The sequence below is a fragment of the Chrysochloris asiatica genome, unplaced genomic scaffold (assembly GCF_000296735.1).
Source record: "Chrysochloris asiatica unplaced genomic scaffold, ChrAsi1.0 scaffold00268, whole genome shotgun sequence".
Taxonomy (NCBI): domain Eukaryota; kingdom Metazoa; phylum Chordata; class Mammalia; order Afrosoricida; family Chrysochloridae; genus Chrysochloris; species Chrysochloris asiatica.
The window spans coordinates 2070510-2086022 of NW_006408786.1; the positions used below are offsets into that span (position 1 = coordinate 2070510).

General features: G+C 56.1%; 1 protein-coding gene across 3 annotated transcripts in view; it reads right to left on the reverse strand.

The window, feature by feature from the left end:
- LPHN1 (latrophilin 1) overlaps positions 1-15197 on the reverse strand; it is a 39369-nt gene extending 24172 nt beyond the window's left edge. For 2 of the 3 annotated variants that reach the window (XM_006874288.1, XM_006874287.1), the window contains exons 1-2: positions 14996-15197; positions 1028-1195 (exon numbers count right to left, since the gene is read on the reverse strand). In XM_006874288.1, the coding sequence (XP_006874350.1) occupies positions 1028-1097 (70 nt within the window). In that variant the 5' untranslated portion in view covers positions 1098-1195; positions 14996-15197. Of the gene's footprint in view, positions 1-1027; positions 1196-14995 lie in introns of those variants that run through there. The other variant, XM_006874286.1, reaches the window with a different exon arrangement.
- Positions 15198-15513: the final 316 nt, after the last annotated feature.

A 15513-nucleotide genomic window follows, 5' to 3' on the forward strand; every position in this document is an offset into this window, starting at 1 on the left:
AAGCAAAGTGGCCCTTCTCGACTAGGCTGCCCTGGACATGGCAGCCGGGACATGGGGTTTCTTGGGGTGAGTCGAGTCCCAGCCGGCAAAAGTTGTGCCTATGCTTCTCTTAACACCATCTGCTTCCGGAAGCTAATTTTAGTCCCTTCCGAGCTGGGAGGGAGGGCCGGGGGTGGAGGGCTGGCTCAGACAGGTCTGGGGGTGGAGGCAGCCTCTCCCGGCCCAGCTGGAGCGGCAGGGCAAGACCCAGGTTGGCAGAGAACTTGAGGTGCTGGGGTGTCACTGGTTGGGCAGGGCAATGCCCTGGACTCTGCTGAGCAATGCTACCTCCACCTTCAGGCCCATGAGGGGGCGCTGGGGAGCAGGGCCACCACAGTTTGGATGGATCCCCAATGCCCTTTAGTAGGACGGGGTGGGTTGGTCAGAGTGAGGGGCACAGCCAGGAGGTCCTATCCCCGGCTTCTCGTCACACTCGAGCCGCCAGTTGCCATCAGAAGTATAATTGAATAATAAGGGTGGGTGGGTGGCAGCTTGGGGTGCTAATTGTGGCCTGTGCAGGATCCCGGGGCCGGCACAGGGCCGAGCTGGGTAATTAGTTGTTTTTAAATAAACGTCAGCGGGCACGCTTTAATTAAGCCTTCTTCCCGGCGAGAGCCTGGGAGATGTAATCACAGACACACACACACACACACACACACACACACACACACACACACACACAGACACATACACACATGGGACAGAAGCGTGTCAACTCACCAGGACAGCCTGTCCCAGTCCCAGGGGGCCACAGCCACACCTCTGGGACAGCCCTGGCACTCTGGCTGGGTGATTTGTTGGGGTGCAGGGTGATCCAGTAGGGGATTCTCAGAGGTGGTAACATGGAGTGAGATTCCCAACTTGTTCTCCGGCTGGCTCCCACACCCTGGGGCGGGGGCAGGCAGACTCCTTCCGAAGGCATTTCAGAGCAGGCTTAGGAGACAGGACACCCCCCCCCCCCAACTCCCCAAGTCTCTGCAGCACCTACCTTGGGTGGCCGACGTGACCAGGACGGCGGTGACGCAGAGGCTCCAGAGAACGGCGGCCAGGCGGGCCATGGCGACAGTAGCCAGAGACGTGTACGGAGCACTCAGTGGCCTGCTCCAGGGGCCTTGCCCCGCATCACTGAGCGGGCACCAACGCCTGGCCCACCAGCCTGGAGAAGGACAGGAGAGTGAGGCAGCATGCCACCAAAGCCAGGTGGCTAGCAGCACCCCCATATGGGCCCAGGACGCTGCCCTCTCCTTCTGGGAATGATGGATGCTGCCCACAGTTGTGGCGCCCAAACACCTCCCTCGGGCCAGCTGCATCTGACAGAAGCTACAGCTCTGGTGGGAGGCAGACCCTTCCCTGGCCTCTAACACTCACCTCCCTGCCTCCCAGAGTCCAACTCACTGCTTAGCACCCTGGATTTCCACTTTCCCCTGACAGGGTAGCTCAACAGAACATCACAGCTGTAGATGGCCCACCTGCCCCCATCACCAGAAGCCCCTCAATGCCTCTCCTCCACCCCTAATCCCCATCCCTGCCCACTTGGCACCCTCGCCAGTCAGGAGAAGAGTGGACCTGGGCCTGGGTGGGGACCCAGGTGTCCTTGCAGCCTCTGATCTTGGGCAGGAATCCAGGCGCCTGCCCCCAGCCCCTGCTGCTTCCTGTCTCTCCTGCTCGGTAGCTAATTAGAATCCGGCTGGCTGGCGCCATGGGTGGGGACCAGGGACGCCTGAGTCCCCTCTTTCCCCTCTGAGGGACCCTCAGGGTAAAGCTGGAGACAGGCAGGCGGGTGGGAGGGGGGTGCTGTCCCTTGGGGCCGGGAAGCTGGGAGAGAAGCTGGCAAAAACCGCCCCCACCACTTCTACCTGGGGAGTCAGCCACTCCTTTGACACTTTGGTTCAGGAGTCAAAGAGCTCTGCTCCCACCCAGATTCTTCCTCCCTGGCCACTGTCCCTCTCCACCTCTCCCGGCTACTTGATCTCCCCCTTACTCTCAAGAATGCCTCCCTGCCCTAGGCTTTTGGCTTTATTTAAGCACCATCCTCCAAGCTCTGGTGTGGCGCTTACAGAACAAGGTCAGTTTGAATTGTAAGGTCGGTGGTTCAAATCTACCAGCCGATCCTTGGAAACCCTATATAGGGTCGCTATGTCAGAAAAACACCCTTCAGAACACACCCTTCAAATGTGGTTCCCGCCCAGAGGCAGCAGTGTTGCAGAGAATTTGCTAGAAACTCACATTCTTTGAGGAGGCCCACCACCCAAGTTTAATTGGGTCCACTACTCTGCCATCCCCCACAGCAATCCCTGCCCCATGCAGTCAAGCACCCTCAATGAGCTAAAACATCTCAAATGTCTTCCCAGCCCAGAACCTCTCAAAAGAGCTCAGCCAACTGCAGCTCATGGTGACCCTTGGCATGTCTGGGTAAAGCTGTGTTTTCAATGGCTCATCTTTTAGAAATAGATCACCAGCCCATTCTTCCAAGGAAACTGGTGGGCTCGAACCTCCAATCTTTTGGTTCGCTGGCACCTGTGTTACCTGTTACACTACCCAAGGGCTCCAACAGCGCTCAAGCTACTGTTTTCCCAGCAACCCCTCCAAAGGGCTTGCAGCAGTCTTCAAGGCCTGATCATCCCTCTTAGTTCCCTGCCCCACTTCTGTTCCATCAAACTGCCTTTTGCTGTTCCTTGCCTACACCAGACCCTGCCCCAGGACCTTTGGACTTGTTACTTCCTCTAGGCTTTTGTTCAAATGTAACTGTTTTCAACAACTTTATTGAGATAGAATGCACATACCATACAATCTGCTCACTGAAAGTATACAAATTCAACGGCTTTGAGGACATTCAAAGATACAAACGCTCATCACCACAGTCAATTTCACAACATTTTCAGCATCTCGGTAAGAAATTCCATATTCTGATGCATTCCCCCCATCACCCCAAGGTCCTTCTCTGGGGGTTTGCCTACTCCTGATGTTTTATATAAATGGAGTGACTGATTTCCCTGAGCATGTATTTGAGGTTCACCCATGTTGTAATATGAATCAGTACTTCATTCCTTTCTATAGTGGAATAATGTCCCACTGCATGGCTGGCACAGGGACCTTAGGTGGTTGGTGCAAGTGGTTCATGCACTTATTGCTAATCAAAGGGTTAGTTCCATAGAGTATCTCAACAGAAAGGCCTGGAGACCTACTGCCTCAAAAATCAGCCCCTGAAAACCTATGAGAGAATTCTACTCGGAGACACATGGGGTGGTCTCCGTGAGTTGGGGGGGAGGGGGGTCGACTTGATGGAGACTTTGTTTTTTTAATAAATGGCTATTTTGTTTGTGTATCCATTGACAGACATCAAATGTAACAATATCTGATGTAACCACAAGGCAAAGACAGTGAGACTATTGGGTTCTCTGCTGCATCTTTAGTTTCTAGAACAGAGCTTGCAATACAGCAATGTGCACTTGTCAAATGACTCTCAGAGCCCAGACCTAGGAAGCCACCTGGATTCCATCAGTTAAGTCTTATGGGTTCTGCCTCTACAGCAGCCCACACTTGCCCACTTCTGGCCCCAGAACCACCTCCCACCACCATAATCTTTAGTTGGGTGGTGGTCTCCGCCTCTTCCTTCTCCTGGGGCCCCCTGACTCAACACCCGCTCCAATCTGCCCTCCACCCAGGGCTAAGGGGTCATTTAATGATGCAAGGCCTAGCAGAGCCTCCCCCTGGTCCCTCCAGCTCTGGCCCCACAAATTCTAATTCCTCCCCTGCTCTTCCCCCACCCCCAGCTAGGCTATTCCTTTTGCCAGACTCCCAGGATTGGACACTAACCCTAAAATCGAAGCAGTCTGCAGAGGCTTCTTGTTGCTCAAGGTCACCCCAGCGGAAACTTCCTGAGCACCCCTACTTGCTGCCACGTTGCTGGGGGACCTGCGTATGAAGTTATCTTATTATGCTGGCCTTCCCTACCAGATTGTAAGCTACGGGAGGACAGGGACTCGATCTAGGGCCAGCCCACAATAAAGAACTAAGAGGGGGATGCTGACCAGACAATACACCCTCCCACACACATCTGGAAAAATGGTACCTGCTATGCAGCCTCTGGCCCTTTCCCTGCCCCCTCCTGCAGCAAAAAGCCCTGGACCACTGCAGGTCACAGCCCTGACCCCAGGCTCTCCCCCAAAGACTTTCTCCCCACCCCCCAGGGAGTTACACAGGTCAGTGGCTCGGTGCCAGTATCTGGGGGCTGCCGGCCAGGTGTGTGTGGCTCCTGACTCCGACATTTATGTGCTGTGTGACCTTCAGCCAGCCCCTTCAGGCCCCCAGGTCATAGACCCTCAGCTGCAGCAAGTCCAAAGGTTCTGGTCAAGACAAGTGGGGCCACCACAGCACAGTGAGTGTCTGTCTGAGGGGATTCCTATCTTCCCAGGCAGAGACTCCAGCCTCTTCCCCCACCTCCTCTTGGAGATATCAACCAGATACTGCAAATGCACTCACTCCACAGCCTAGCCCTCTCCTGACCCCACCATTTACACCTCCATCTCCACGGCATCTTCAGCCTGATTGGACCAAACCCCTCCCCATCTCAGCCAGCAGCGCCCCCTAATACTCCAGGGTTCAGATTCCTGACTCCCCTGAACCTCACCACCATATTCAGGGTGAGAGTGAGTTGTGGGGGCCAAGACCTCCAGAACACTCCAACAGCTGGCCGTCCCAGCATCTCCATCTCTGATCCAGGGGTGCCAGGTCCCCACACGCTCACAGCCTTGGGGTGCACAGCCCCAGGATACAGTATGGGGTGGGTCTGCTCCCTAACCACTTGTACTTTTCTTCCATAAAACAGGTTACCATGTAGGTTTTTCAGTTCCGTGTATGAACCGAGAAAAATGAGACCATTTACATACCTTGTTTTTACATGCACGAAGCCAGAAATGTTAGACGAATCCTTATGAGTACAAATGGGAATTGCCCCCATCCCTCACTCACGGTCCCCACAATATCCCCACTGTCTCCACCCTCACTGTCCCTGTCCACACACCTACCCACTCCTTGATTCTCCTTCTCAGCTCCTAGGCTGGGGTGGGGCTTTACTGACCTTGGCCTCGGCACCTGGGCACCCAGGACAGTTCCTGGATGAGCACAGTGAATGCCCAGGGGGCTGGGCACCATGGCCTGTGGGGGTAGAGGGCTCCAAAGCCCCAGGTGCCCCAGGAACTGCCCTGCTTCGGGTTGGACTGGGGGAAGCTGGACACTCTGGCTCCTGTGGCCTTCTACCTGGGGCTGGCTCCACCCCACCCAGCCCAGGTGAGTTTAGCCTGCACACTCGGTACCACTGAGGCACAGGCAAGGTCAGATGTAGGGTGGAAGGCAAGGATCGAGACAAAGCCACACAACTCCAGGGGTGCAGACAGATCACAAACAGTGGGGTATAGACAAGATGTCCAGCACCACCCACCTCACCCCCGGGATCAACAACAGTTCCCCATTCACACAGCACAGGTAGCCCAGCTAACCCTCATAGTAACCCAGTTGGGGGAGGGGGGGCACTCTATGATCATCCTCAGCAGTACAAGACACGGGACCCGGGGCTTTGAACCCAGGCAGTCTGGCCCTCTGCACCATGCCTCGGTGATCTCCGGTGCAGGATATAGAACCAACTGCTTCACCCTGGGGGGGGGGGGGTTCTGCCCACCAGCCACGTCAGTCTCCATCGGGGTGGGAACAGAAGAGTGGGGCAGGAGCCCAGACTCTGTCCTCGGGTGCCCTAGGATGGGAAGGGGGTGGTGACAGGCGAACAGGCTGTCGGAGGAGTAGGGTGCCTCTAGCCTGCCCTCCAGTGCGGTTACCATAGCAACCCTCTGCTCGAGTGGGTGGGCGTCTGAATGCCTAGGGGTACTGAAAAGGGGGGCTCTGGGCCCCCCCCCAAGTCCCACTCTTTCCCAAAGGCAGCCGGCCCCACCGCCTCTGCGCCCCCTGGACATGTCTCCTTCCCCTGTTGTGAGCTGAATCATGTCCCCTCAAAATTTATGTTGAAAACCTAACCCTGGGTACTGTGAACCTTGTTTGGAAATAGGGTGTCTGAAGATGTTACCAGTTAACCTGAGGAGACATGGGAGTAGGGTGGATTTCCATTTTGTCTGACTGGTGTCCTTAAGAAAGCCAAGAAACAGGAAGGCACAGAGGGACGACAGCCTTGTGAGGCTGTGCGATGACAAAGTCAGGTTGCAGCTGCAAGTCAAGAAATGTCGCCCAGGAAGGAGCTTCTAGTGCCATGGAGGGTGATCTGAGCCCTCCTTGAACCCCCAGACCCAACAACCAATTTGTTCTCGTAAATCTCCTACTTTGTGGAACTTTGTTGCAGTAGCCCCAAGAAACTCATCTGCCCCCAGTATACCTGTCCTCCCAAATCTGTGGCCTGGAGTCACCAGCAGCCACCTCCAGAACTCCCTTGGGCATCTGTGTACACTTGCAGGGCAGAGCGGGGAAGCAGCAGCCCGTGGCAGGTTTCTAGATTTGGCCTTGAACAGACCAACCACAGTCAGGGCGAGCTCCCAGAGCGCTCAGCACACAGCCATCCAGGAAGGGAGTTGTGGAAGGTCCCTAATTCCCCCACCTTCCTCATCTGGCAGAAGGTCTCACATTATACAGCCACCCTGGGGGCGCCCTTTTCTCTCCCCCGCACATCTGCATCACCAGTGGGTTCTGCAGTTTCACTTGCAGAATGAATTAATCCCTTTCTTCCACCTCCCTGGTCCTGGCCTCTGCCATTGTCCTCCTGGACCAACTTTCTCCCTCACTGCCCAATCTGTCCTCCCCAAGAGGTCAGCAGGCACCTGTGAGCACCTGAGTTAGGGCCTTTCCCTCCAGGGCTCCAGTTTTCCTCATCTTCCTCCTCCCAGCAGCCCACCAGGCCATGCAGGTTCTTGCTTGTTCCTCCCTCTTTCCACTGGTTTCCCCCAGGGCCTCTGCACCTGACACTGGACATTCATCCTCCATGTGATCTCCTGGATACCACACCCCTGGCCCCGTCACACCCTGCACTGGCATTGTTTCCCTGTAGTGGGCACTGTTCGTACTCTCAATGCATTTTACTGAGCTTACCACTTGTCCCCCACTAGGTGTCAGCCCCGCACGGGCCAGGTTATGTCTGCCTTATCTTCCCTGTCCTCAGTCCCTAAGCAGGACTAACTGCTACTCAGCTGTGCCTGCCACAAGTAGGAACTTGCTACGTATCTGAAAGTAGCACTGGGTTGCAGAGGGTTGGGCCATGTTCAAAGCATCCCTTCCCTGTAATGGCTGTACCAGCTTTCTCTCTGGTCTCCCTCATCTATCTGCCCACCCTCCTCAGCCCCAGTCCATCTCTGCCTGCAGCCAGAATGATCGCCCCAATATGAACTCTCCATCACATCCCTCGCTGCCTACAACCTTCTATGACTCCCTATTGCTCTCATTAGTCACCCCCAACCTGGCCTCTTGCCTTCTCTGCTTCACACTGTCCACCCCCTACCCCCTAGTCCCACACACTGCGGAAGCTCTCTCCTGCTGCCCCCAGGGTGTGGCCCTGCCCTCCTGCTCGTGCCATGCCTACATTGGTATCTCTCTCATCCACGCTCAGCAGAGTTTACTTTCCTAACTGGACTTGAAATCAACTGTTTCACATCTGTGTCTCCCACCAGCTGGGGGACTCCTTGGAGACAGTTCCAGCATAGGTCTGTCTGGTTCTCTGTGGCATGCCCAGCCCTGGGTATGAAGAGGGCACTTTGATTTCTTTAATGAATAAAGATGAAAGGGACTCAAAGAACAAGCCATCCATTCAGGAGATGGTTACCTGCCTGGTCCCAAGGACTATGGAGGAAAATACTCCTGAAAGGGGAGAGGGGATGGGGCAGGTCTCCAGGAGGCCAACCTGCCAGATTCCTGGGGAAAGAGTATCCCAGGGAGAGAGAACAGCAAGTGCAAAGGTCCTGGGGCAGGAGTGGACTGTAGGGCTTACAGAGTAGAGCATGCAGGGCCTGGGGGTCAAGGGGAGGACTTGAACTTTTACCCTGAGTAAAGTGGGAGCTACGGAGGGTGCTGAATATAGGAGGCCATGACCTGACTCAGGTGCTCTGGCTACTGCGGAACTGATAGACTGTGTCTATGTATGGGGGGCTAGTAGAGGGTGCACCCCATACCCACCCTCCTCCAACTGTAGAAGCCAGAAACCTGTAGTTCCCCCCAGTCTGTCCCTCTTCCTCTCCTCTCCTCCAAGCATCAGTCTACTCCAACTTGAAATCATGCTCCAATCTCTATGGGCTCAAGACTTCCAACAGAGAGGGCCTGCCCTGGCTCTTCCCACTTCTCACCCTTCTTGGTTGGCACAACTTCCTGCCCTGGGGACCCTCTCTCACACAGCAGCCACTCATTGTCACCACAGCCCCATGTATGTCAGAGTAGAACTGGGCCCCCTCAGGGTTGTCAATGGCTGATTTTTGTGAGAACAGATTACCAAGCATTTTTTCTGAAGTGCCTCTGAGTGGACAAAGGCCCTTAATCTTCCACAGCCCCATAGCAAATGCAAACAAGACCCCCCGCCCAAATGTCAAGGTAGCACCTCTTCCTCCTCTCTCTACACCCAGCATGCAGGGGGAGGGCGGGTGGGGGGAGACACAAAAGGAATTCCTTGTCCCCTCTGAGCTACCACCATCTATCTGACCCAGGGCTGGCCATTCCCCCTCCTCCAGGAAGCTCTCCGACTTGCTTGTTGGCCAAGTACCTCCCTCCTCCAGTCTTCTCATCACCACCCCAAGGTGTTAGCTGCCCATTCCAGAGCCTGGCATTCTGGTGTCACAGAGCTAGGGCCGTGGCAGAAGCTCTGTGTGTGTGTGTGTTGGGGGGGTGTCATTGGTCCTTTGGCCACTTCCAGGCACAGATGATGAAAGGGCAGGGTGGGGTTGGTGCCCAGTAAGGCTGGAGGGAAGCGGGCAATGGACTTATCACTCAGGACCCATTACTCCAATCCCTGCTCTGCCACCACAGGCTACAGGACTCGGCCCCCATTGTTGTTGTTGTTAAGTGCCGTCGAGAGGGTCCCGACCCATACCGACCTTGTACAGGGTTTCCGAGACTGTAAATCTTTACAGGAGCAGAAAGCCTCATCTTTCTCCTGCAGAGCGGTTGGTAGTTTCAAACTGCTGACCTTAAGGTTCGCAGCCCAATTCGTAACCACTACACTACCAGAGCTCCTTTCTCTGTTTCTCTACAGGGGAAATGGGGATGGGAACCTTACTTGGTGGCTATGTTGTTGTCAAGTGCTGTCAAGTCGATTCTGACCCATAGCGACTCTATATAGGGTTTCCAAGAAGCAGCTGGTGAGTTTGAACCACCAACCTTGCAGTTCAAACAGCTTTGCAGTCTGGTGCATTAACCTACAGTGCTACACCAGGACTCCAAAGAGTGGCTATTAGGGGTTAAGAGTATGGCACTGTGGGTTAACGTGCTTGACTGTGAAGTAGGTTTGAACTACAAGGTCAGTGGTTCAAGCTCACCAGTTGCTCCTTGGAAACCTGATACAGGGTTGCTATGGGTCAGAACCGACTCAACAGCACATAACAACAACATGTGTAGCAGTGGACTGCTAACCACAAAGACAGCAATACAAATCTACCAGCTGCTCTGTGGGATAAAGATAAGACTATCTGCTCCCATAAAGATTTACAATCTTGGAAATCCTATACAGGGTGGCTATGAGTCAGAATCCACTTGATGGCAGTAGGTTTGGTTATGTGCCAGGAAGGAGTCCTGATGGCACGGTGGGTTAAGCACTGGGCTGCTAACTCAACGTCGGCAGTTCAAATCCACCAGCTGCTCTGAGGGAGAAAGATGAGACCACTTTCTCCCATAAAATATTTAGCGTCTCGGAAATCTTATGGAACACTTCCACTCTGTGTTAGAGGGCTGCCATGAACTGGAATCGATCTGACAGCAGTGGGTTTGCCTTTTATGGTTTCATGTGCCAAGCACTGTTCTAGATGCTGAATACAGCTTGAATGAACCTTAAAGAAAACAAACAAAAAACCCTACCCACATGGAGCTCGGAGCGGACACGAGGCTCACAGAAGCCATCCACGGGCAAGGTAACTGTGTAGGCATAGGTGGGCAGTGTATGTGTATGCAGTTTTATATAGGGTGGTCAGAGATGGCCACCCTGCCCTGAGAAGGTGAAGGCAGAGTCAGGAAGGTGTCCACAAGGAAGGGAACAATGGTCACTCCAAGCGGAGGACCCAGCCTGTGCAAAGGCCCTGAAGTTGGACCAGCTGACATATTTGAGGAGTGGAGAAGAAGGCAGCGTGTCTGGTGGGGAGTGTGTGGAACTGAGGGCAGGGAGGTGATGAGCAGAGTATGCGGAGCTTATTAGGTACTCCAGGTCATAAGTGCTCTCCAAAGGAGGCACTATCCAGCTGGAGTTGGCAAACTTGGGCCCAGGTCTACCAGCTTTTGTACAGCTGAATCATTGTTGGACAGTTTTTAAGGACTGTGAAGATGAAGAAAGGAGAAGGATGCACAACAGAGCTGGTTGAGGGTGCAGAGCCTACAACATCTGCCATCTGGTGATTTCTGGGATAAGTTTGCCTTCCTTCCCTCCACAGCAGGGCTCCATCCTGGGGACAGACCTGCACTGGAGACATTTTGGGTCATCACATTTTTGGGGTGCTACTGGTGTGGCGCTGTAAGTTAATGCGCCAGACTGCAAAGCTGTTTGAACTGCAAGGTCGGTGGTTCAAGCTCACCAGCTGCTCTTCGGAAACTCCACAGGGTCCCTATGGGTTGGAACCGACTTGACGGCACTTAATAACCAAACAACTAAATGCTAAAGGCCAGGGATGCTGTTCATCACCCCACAATGCACAGGACAGAGTAGCAAAGCAGACAATGGACTAGCCCTGAATGTCATTAGTGCTGTCATGGAGATTGCCCTGCCTTAGTGGGGTGCCAGCTGCTCGGCTCATCACCTACCTGCACCACCAGTCCACCTGGGCCTGACAACCTGCCATCTCCTGCCGTCTCCTGGACCTGCTATTTGTGACATGCTGGTTATTTTTAGCCCCTGGGGGAGGGGCACCAGCTATTTTTAGTCTCTGCATGAGAAGTGTAATGTCCCCAAATTTTAGAGTTGGGGGAGCGGAAGGGGCTTCTGTTCAGCCAGTTCCTCAAAGCCAGAACAGATTTGAAGAAGGGGGAGGAGCCCAGACGAGCACCAAGGACAGCCCCTAGGACTCCACACACAAAGCCAGTCATGGGGGGATTTGGGGGTGGTGAAGGGGGCAGGTGCCCAGGCAGACAGCCTCATGCACCCAAGTATACATCAGGCCACAGAGTCATACCTGAATCTGCAGATGTGCACACTGGGACAGGTATAAGCCGGCCTGGCTCAGGCCCTTAGAGGTGATAGGTGTTCCTTACTCCTCCAAGGGAGCAGGGTGAAAAGGGGCCCTCTCTGGGAGTCCCATTCATTCAAGTAAGATTTCTTGAACACTGGGAGTCCCAAAGCAAATCTAGAGGACAGAAAGACTGGGTCCTGGTCAAGAGACAGACAACACACCAGCAGGTCCAGCTAATCTGTGAGTGGTAAAGGTGCTGGGGAGACAGGAGTGGGAGGGGCAGAGGGAGCGATACTATTAAATAGTGGGGGCAGGACAGAGGTGATTAGGGAGGTGACATTTGAAGGGGGTGAGGGAAAATCCTCCTCCGAGGTGTCTGGGGGATGGTCCCAAGTGGAAGGAGCCCTGGGGTGGACATGTATCCTCATGGATATGATGCAGCACCAAAAAGGGGACTGCCCCTCCCCAGCAGACAGCCTGGCCTTTCTGGAGGGGCAGACACAAGTCCTCTCACCACTCCGCAGAGATGAGGGAGCCCCTTTCCCAGATGTCTTTGTGTCACTAGACTGACCGTGAGCATCATGAGGCTACGGCACCGCCACCAGGGTGTCCCTGTCTGACTTCTGGCAGGGGAGGCGCTCACTAAGTATGGCATGTTAGGTGAAGAAGCACACCCAGCCTTGCACCAAGGAGCCCGCTTACACATCTGAGCGCACATGCGGGTGCAGAAGAGATGTGGGCAGCTGCTCATGCCAGTAGTCACTTGCACACACAGCCACCCCCTCAGGAAAACAAACACCAGCACAGAGACCCTATGAACAGAGGGCAGGCGGCCACACGTGGCCACATGCATGCTCAATCAGGGTCACCATCCAATCATGCATGAAAACAGGTACACACAGGTGCAGACACACCTGACAGAAGGCTGGAGGCGGATGGACAGGGACCCTCTCCATGCCCTCAGCCCAGCACGCCCCTCTCTTAGGACCCTGCATTCCTCTTCCATCAGAGTGGCCCATCATTACCTCTAGACAGTCAGCTGCCAGGCCTAGGGAACCATCAGCTGAGGAGCCCTTGCCCTTGCCTTCCCATGGAGGGGCCTGGCGGAGGAGTGTCTGGTGTCTGGAAATCTCTTCCCAGAGAGTAACCCAGAGAGAAACCAGAGCCTTTGGTGTCCTTGGCCACACGTCTAACTGGGGGCCTCCCCATCTTCTCCTGGCTACCACGCTCTGAGGCAAGTCGTACACAGGTCTCCTGTGTACATTACTGCCCCCACAAAGATGCCCATGCAAGGGCTGAAGCCCACTCACTCTCCCAACAACCAGGCACACGAGACACGAGAAGCATGTAGTCTGCCCAGAAGCAGCCCAAGCAGGTAAAAAAGCTACGAAGAGGTCAGACCGCTACTTGCAAAGTCTCCGGAGCCCAGGTACCAGCAGGCCCCCTCCCTCAGGTGCCCACAGGGTCCTCTTAGCCCTCCAGGAGGCAGGAGCTCCCCAGGGCAGGCTAGGAATAGAAGGCGGCTAGAGTCTCCCGCCTTGCACCTCCTCCCTGCAGGCTTCACACACAGCCCAGGTGCGCTGAGCCTCTCCCCTTCCCCCATCCCTGCCAGTAGTCTCCACACTCAAGGGCAGGAGAACAAGGAGTACATGAGGGGATCCCCACCCCCAAGTGGGGTTGGGATGGGCCACCACAGGGAGAGGAGGACCTGGAGGGGCACTGGAGGGCAGGGGTGACACTAGGGTGGGCAGAGACCTGGTGATGGGCTGTGGAGGGGGAGGAGGAAGAAGGTGTCCAACAGTAGGGGGGCTGGCACCCACAAGGGGAACACACACGTAGTATGTGAAGGTCTCTGGCAAGGGATCGAATTAGTTTCCTTTTCCTCTTTCCAGATGATTTTTCATCTCTGTAATTAATGGGCAAGTCACTTCTGAACGGCGTGGCAGGCAAATTGCTAGTTAGGAAAATCATGGATAATTTTCTCGATATGATAATGAAGGTTGTATTCCTTCTCTTATTCTCCCTGTTTTCATCCTACTTTTAAGTAATAAGTTCAGCATTAGTGGAAAGGGAGTCAGGAGAAAGGAGAAGTCACCTGGCCCCCCTGATCTAGTCCCACAGGGTAAAAGGTGATGCAGAAAGGCAGACTCAGTTGGGGCACCCTGATACCCCAAAGATCAATTCCGGTGCCAAGCCTGAGAAAGGCAGGAAGGTCCCAGGCTCTTGGCTGGGGTGAAGGAGTTGGAATCTCAGGTTAGGAGGAAGTGGGGGGTTCTGGCTCATGCCCCATGTTTGCAAAACAGAGACCATCCAATTCTCCCCTAACAGCATCGAGGTCAACAGACCCAGCAAGACATCCACCCTCAGGTACCTCCACACCTGTGGCCACATAGCCCAGTCCTCTCTCTGGGGTATCCCCTGAAGAGATGGCAGGGTAAGGAGAGAGAAAGAGAAAAGAGGGAGAGGGAGAAGGAGAGAGCGAGGGAGAGGTGGAGAGCGACCAGCCATCTTGGCAGCCATCTTGAACCCCTCCCCCCTGTTCCCCAGGCACACCACATGTTTGGATGTGGGCAGACAAGCCAGGCCGTTCGTCCTGCAGAAGCCAGGAGGCAAGGGGGGCCTGCCAGAAGACAGACAGAGGAACCCACGCATGGCCCTCCACCAGGGAAGGGTGTCTAGGCAAGAGGAAAGGGACCAGGCACTGCTAGGGGATATGGAAGCTTACTAACCTAAAGTAGGGGCAGGGATGTGCGTTCAACCTGGGGAGGGGTTGCTGTGCGCGGGCGAGGTGCTGTCTTAAGATGGGGGCCAGAGGGTGTTAGTGCTAGAGTGATGCCTATGGGGGTACACAAAGCATCTCCCTCTTTTACGATCACACTCCAATCCCAGGACCCTGAGATAGCAGGATGACAATATGCCAGCGCACACCTGGAGTGGAGGGGAGCTCGGCGGCCGTATTCGGATGGGTCCGATTCGACAGCTCTCCATGCATAAACCAATACCACTGAGGAGACGCTGCCGGGCAGCACTCCTCCTCCGAGCAGCAGTAGCCCCGGGTCAGACACCCAGACAGACCCCCGCCTTGCGCGCCACTGCCTCCCAGAGAAAAACAACCCCCAACCCAGCCTCCTAAAGAGCCAGTCCCCGACTCCGATCCTCCGGGGCCCGGGCCCGCGCGGCGCGCACACGCACCCTTTCTGCTCACACCCAGACACCTACACAAACAGGGCGCCAAGCACCCGCGCGCACACGCACCGGGGACACGCAGGCACCGCCGCACCGCTTCCCCACAAAGGCTGGCGCGCGCGCGGGCACACGCAGCCACGCGCGGGCACACTCGTCGTCCCCTCCCCCTGCAGGGCACCCCGCGGACGCCCATCCGCACCCCCGCGCCCTGGGCACTCCAAGGGACCACCCTTCCCGGTCCCGCTCGCCAGCGGGGGTGCGCGGCAATCTGTCCCCGACGCCCCTCCCGGCTGAGGTGAGGCGACCTAAGGCTCCAGTATCCCCCTCCCCCTCCGAGGCCCGGGCAGGCCCTGGCTCCCATCCTCCAACCCGCACACCTGGCCCAGGCACGGTGTCCCCCTCACCCTAGACCCGTACACACTCACCTGTACAGCACTGCTCCGGGATCGGCCCTGCTTGTCTCTCTGGCAGCTCCGCAAACCCGGGCCCCCCGCCCGGCACATCTCCCGGAGCCGGGGCAGGGGGTAAGCGGGTGGGGGGTAGCTGGTTTAGGGTGGCTTCCGTGTCCCCTCCTACCCCCGGCCCAGCACCGCGGCCACCGACCAAAAATGTACCAGAAAACACACAAAAAAAGCAGATTAGGCAGATCCAATGGTGGCCCACTCGGCAGCGACGGTTCCGGGCTGGGGGCGCGTGGGTCTGCGCCCCTCCCGGGGATGGAGGCGGAGGAGACAGCGGGCGGGGGCGGTGTCAGAGCTCCGGGGGCTGATGTGAGGCGGAGCCCCCCGAGGCAGCGCCGGCAGCGGGCCGCATCTCCCCAGCAGCTCACCGCCCCGACGGAGGCGGCACGTGCGCGCCCAGGCGACTTCCCAGCCCCCTCCGACGGCGGCGACCACGGACTTTAGCGAGGCAGCTGGAGAGCCCTTGCAGCCCCCCGCCGCCC